The 4,110-nt window shown below is 54.6% G+C and overlaps 1 protein-coding gene across 2 annotated transcripts in view; it reads left to right on the top strand.

The window, feature by feature from the left end:
• The first annotated feature begins 3,184 nt into the window (after window positions 1-3,184).
• Window positions 3,185-4,110, top strand: part of Pltp (phospholipid transfer protein) — a 15,952-nt gene continuing 15,026 nt past the window's right edge. Inside the window, exons 1-3 of one of the 2 annotated variants that reach the window (XM_013010909.1) lie at window positions 3,185-3,209; window positions 3,733-3,843; window positions 3,916-4,015. In XM_013010909.1, coding sequence (XP_012866363.1) covers window positions 3,744-3,843; window positions 3,916-4,015 — 200 coding nt within the window. In that variant the 5' untranslated portion in view covers window positions 3,185-3,209; window positions 3,733-3,743. Of the gene's footprint in view, window positions 3,210-3,701; window positions 3,844-3,915; window positions 4,016-4,110 lie in introns of both variants that reach the window. The other variant, XM_013010910.1, reaches the window with a different exon arrangement.

Here is a 4,110-nt window from a genome sequence, read left to right as displayed (position 1 = left end):
AAAAATTTTTTTTTTTTGCTGTTTTTTTGAGCACCAGGAACCCTCCCCTTTCCAATCCAGCCAAGAGTAGAAGTGGAAGTGATTTGAGGTTGCACATCTCTGCATCCCTCAAGCTAGGTAATGAGGCTCAGGAAGACTGCTGAAGCCTGCCTGGACTGTGCCCTGCTGATGCCATAAGTTATGACAGGAAGGGGAAAGTCATGTAAGGGAGAAGGGAGGCAAAGTGGGCAAGTCCCTGCAATCAAGACCAGTGGCCATGATTCTCTTGGGCCAGGTCAGAGCTGTGTGGGCTGGTGCTAACAAAGTGAAGGAGCTAATTAAAAAAAAAAAAAAAAAAGTGCCAGGTAGAGCAGCAAAATTGCTCAGGGACAGCATCCAGGCCCTGAGTTCAAGCCTACAACCAAAAAACAAATTCCTGCCAGGTGCCGGTGGCTCACGCCTGTAATCCTAGCTACTCAGGAGGCTGAGATCTGAGGATCGAGGTTCAAAGCCAGTCTGGGCAGGAAAGTCTGTGAGACTCTTATCTCCAATAAACCACTAGAAAACTGGAAGTGGCACTGTGGCTCAAGCGGTAGAGCACTGGCCTTGAGCTGAAGAGTGCAGGGACAGCGCCCAAGCCCAGAGTTTAAGCCCCACAACCGATCAAAAACAAACAAACAAACAAAAAAACCGAAACAAATTCCTGACAGAAGTGGAGTTGTAACTCAAAAGGGACTGTACCCAGGCCTTTGAGTTCACACCCAATGACTCAACAAAAACTCCTGAGGTGAAAGCTGGGTGCCAGAGTCTCACCTAAAATCCTAGCTCCTCAGACGCTGAGATCTAAGGATCTTAGTGTGGAGCTATTCTGGGCAGACAAATCTTGGGACTCTTAACTCCAATTAGCCAGCCAAAAAAACTGGAAGTGGAGGAATGGTTCAAGTCACAAAGCATCAGCCGAAAAGGCATGTGTGAGGCACTGAGTTCAAGTCCCAGTACCAGCAAAGGGGGAAGGAGGATCTTAGGGTGCTATGGATACCCGGTCTATTCCTCAGATGTCTCTGGGGACTTCCAACTGGTTCAAACACTGAACCGATATGTTTTCCTTCTCGGTGCCAGGAACTTGTCTAGGCGCTGAGAACACAATGCTACACAAAATTCAGACACTCTTGGAGATAGATAATTCACAAATAAATAGGCAAAAAAATATCAAGTAGTAGGGGCTGGGAAGGTGGCTCAGTAGTAGAGTGCTTGCTTTGCATGCAACAAGGCCCTGGGTTTGATTCCTCAGCAGAAAAGGCTGGAAGTGGTGGTGTGGATCAAGTGGTAGAGCACTAGCCTTGAGCTGAAAAGCTGAGGGACAGTGCCCAGGCCCAGAGTTCAGGCCCCATGACAAAAAAATAAAATAAATTTTAAAAAATCAAGTAGTAAAACGATCTCTAAAAACTCAAGCAAGCTGCGATTGAGAGGAAGTGGTCAATATAGTGTGGGAAGGCCACCCTACAAGTGACACCATCTGAGCTGAAGCCACAGTGACAAAGACATGCTAATCATGCACCCCATTGCTGAGCTGCACCCCCCACCCTGGTCTGCAGCTTTGCTCCCTGAGTCAGACTCCAGGAAGGTTACTTGAGTTCAAAGGAATATAAATAACCATGCCTCCTCTGACCCTCAGCATTTCTCTCCCCCTCATGTACCCATTCCACTGGTATACTTGTTGTATGTGCTTCTACTCATAATAACCAGCATTTCTTTGGTGCTAATGGTATGCCATGTACCATTCCCAGCACATTTGCCAAGCCCACTCAATTTATTATTTCAATCGCCTTAAATGATGATCTCTCTCCTCCCTCTCTCTCTCTTTCTCCCTCCCTCTCTCTCTGTACATGCTAGTACTGGGGCTTGAATTCAGGGCCTGGGAATTGTCCCTAAGCTCTTTTACTAATTTTAATTTTATTTTTTTGGCTCAAGGCTAGCACTCTACCACTTGAGCCACAGCTTCACTTCTGGCTTTTTAGTGGTTAACTGGAGATCAGAGTCTCATGGTCTTTCTTGTCCAGGCTAGCTTTGAACCTTGATCCTCAGGTCTCAGCCTCCTAACTAGCTAAGGTTAAAGGTGTGAGCCACTGACACCGGGCTGATCATTTTTCCGTTTTTAGATTGTGATAATAGGCTAAGAAAAGTAAGAATGTAATGCCAGGCATTTTAGGATGTGCGCTGTAGTCCCTCAGAAGAGTCTTTACTGGGCTATAAGACCCACTTCCCACTGTTTATGCACCATCTGTTAAGTGGAGTCCACAATCCCATCAAGAGTCTCTTCAACCTCCCCAGTTTACTGCAAAAGAGGGTTAAGAGTGCCAGCCACACAGGCTGTTAAGAAGGCTAAATAAGTTGACCTAGATCTAGGGTGCTCTGCCATCCTGGTTTGCATGGGACTGAGTGGGTTCCCAGGGACTATAAATACCACGAAAGTCCCAAGAAAATCAGAACAAGTTGGAGGACACCATTATTCCTCCCTCTTTGATTAACAGCAAAAAGATAGCGCCTACTCTGTCCCTGTCCTAGGTACTTGGAACCCTGTTGGCCCTTGATGCGACACAAGAGTCCTGTGCAAAGTATCTAGCTCCAAGGGTTCGTCCAAGAATCCATAATCAGTCGCCTGTGTGTTGTCCCGGGGCTTTCAGGCTTTCAGGCCCCGGGACTTGTTAGGACTTGGTTTCCCTCGTAGGGAAGGTCTCTGATTGCTCGGGGCCCCAGGGCCGGGCATCCTTAGCGAAGCTAGGCAAAGAGGGAAGGGAACGAAAAACTTGGCCTGGGTTGCAGCGAAGACCCAGGCAGCTCCTGTTGCTCACTTTGGCTGGCCTCGGAGAGAAATGACTGGCCCACGGTCGCTCTGAAGAGCCGGGCTCTGGGAGCTGGGCGCGAGGGCGGCGGGCGGGCTGGCTCCCGCACTTCCCCCTCTCTTGAAAGGCCGAGTCCCCCACTTGTCCCGACAGAAGCCAGACGTGTCACGGGGCTCGGTTCAGCCCGCTCCGCCTGCCAGCGTCCCGCCCCGTCCCCTCCCAGCCCCCAGGGAGGAGGGGAGAGCGGGGAGCGGGGAGGGGGGTCCGGGAGGCTCGGCTTTATAAAGGACGGCTGGAACACCGCTGCCCGCCAGACCCCGCGGCCCGGATCCCCAGCGCCGCCCGCCGCCGCTCGTCCCCATCCCACCGCAGCCCTGCGGAACCCAGGTGAGGGGAGGAGAGCCGATGGGGAGAGGCCGCTGAGGTGGGGGGGGGGGGACGGGAAGAATCCCTTAGGACCCTGGAACCCCAGGCGCCCGCGGGGTCCCGCCTGGCGCTCCAGCGTGGCGAGGGCGCGCGCGCGTGCGCGGGGCCCGGGGAGACAGCTAGCTGTTCCCTAGGAATGCGCGTGCCCACGTTGCCATGGCAACGCGCGAGCCCGGGCCCGCCCGCCTCCAGAGAAAAGGTCATGGGGGGGGGGTGGAGGGAGGGGGCCTGATCCCCGGAGGTCCAGACTTGTCACGTGGCCATGGCCTGAAGGAGCCGAGGCTGTCCCCTCCCTGTGCTCCACATCCTTGAGAGGCACTGCGCAAGTCATGTGGTCTTTCTGAGCCTCAGTTTCTGCATCTGTCGAATGGAAGCAGGCTGGCTGGTTTGCACGTTCCCCTGGGAGGGTAACGGCCGGGTCAGCCCCCTCTCCTCGCCGCTCCGGAGGTCCAGGCGAGTCCGGCGATCCCACCCGCGCCCCCAGGCCCGCTCGCCATGGCCCTCCTCGGGGCCCTCTTGCTAGCGCTGCTGGCAGGTGCCCACGCGGAGCTCCCGGGATGCAAGATCCGCGTCACTTCCAAGGCGCTGGAGCTGGGTAAGGGGCGGCCGCCGGGGGGGGGGTCCGCCCAGGCCCGGCCCGGGGCTAAGGGTCTCCTCGCTGCTTCAGTGAAGCAGGAAGGGCTGCGCTTTCTGGAGCAAGAACTGGAGACCATCACTATCCCAGACCTGCGGGGAAGAGAGGGCCACTTCTACTACAACATCTCGGAGTAAGTGGGGTTCGGGCGGAGCCTGGGGCGGGCACGCCTTCGAAAGGGGCGTCCTCGGCGCCCGGAGGCAGGGTTGAAGGCCGGTGTACGAGATC

This window comes from Dipodomys ordii, unplaced genomic scaffold (assembly GCF_000151885.1).
Source record: "Dipodomys ordii isolate 6190 unplaced genomic scaffold, Dord_2.0 Scaffold13, whole genome shotgun sequence".
NCBI classification, from domain to species: Eukaryota; Metazoa; Chordata; class Mammalia; order Rodentia; family Heteromyidae; genus Dipodomys; species Dipodomys ordii.
The sequence above is the reverse complement of the archived record's forward strand: the minus strand, read 5'-3'. Positions and strand labels throughout refer to the sequence as shown.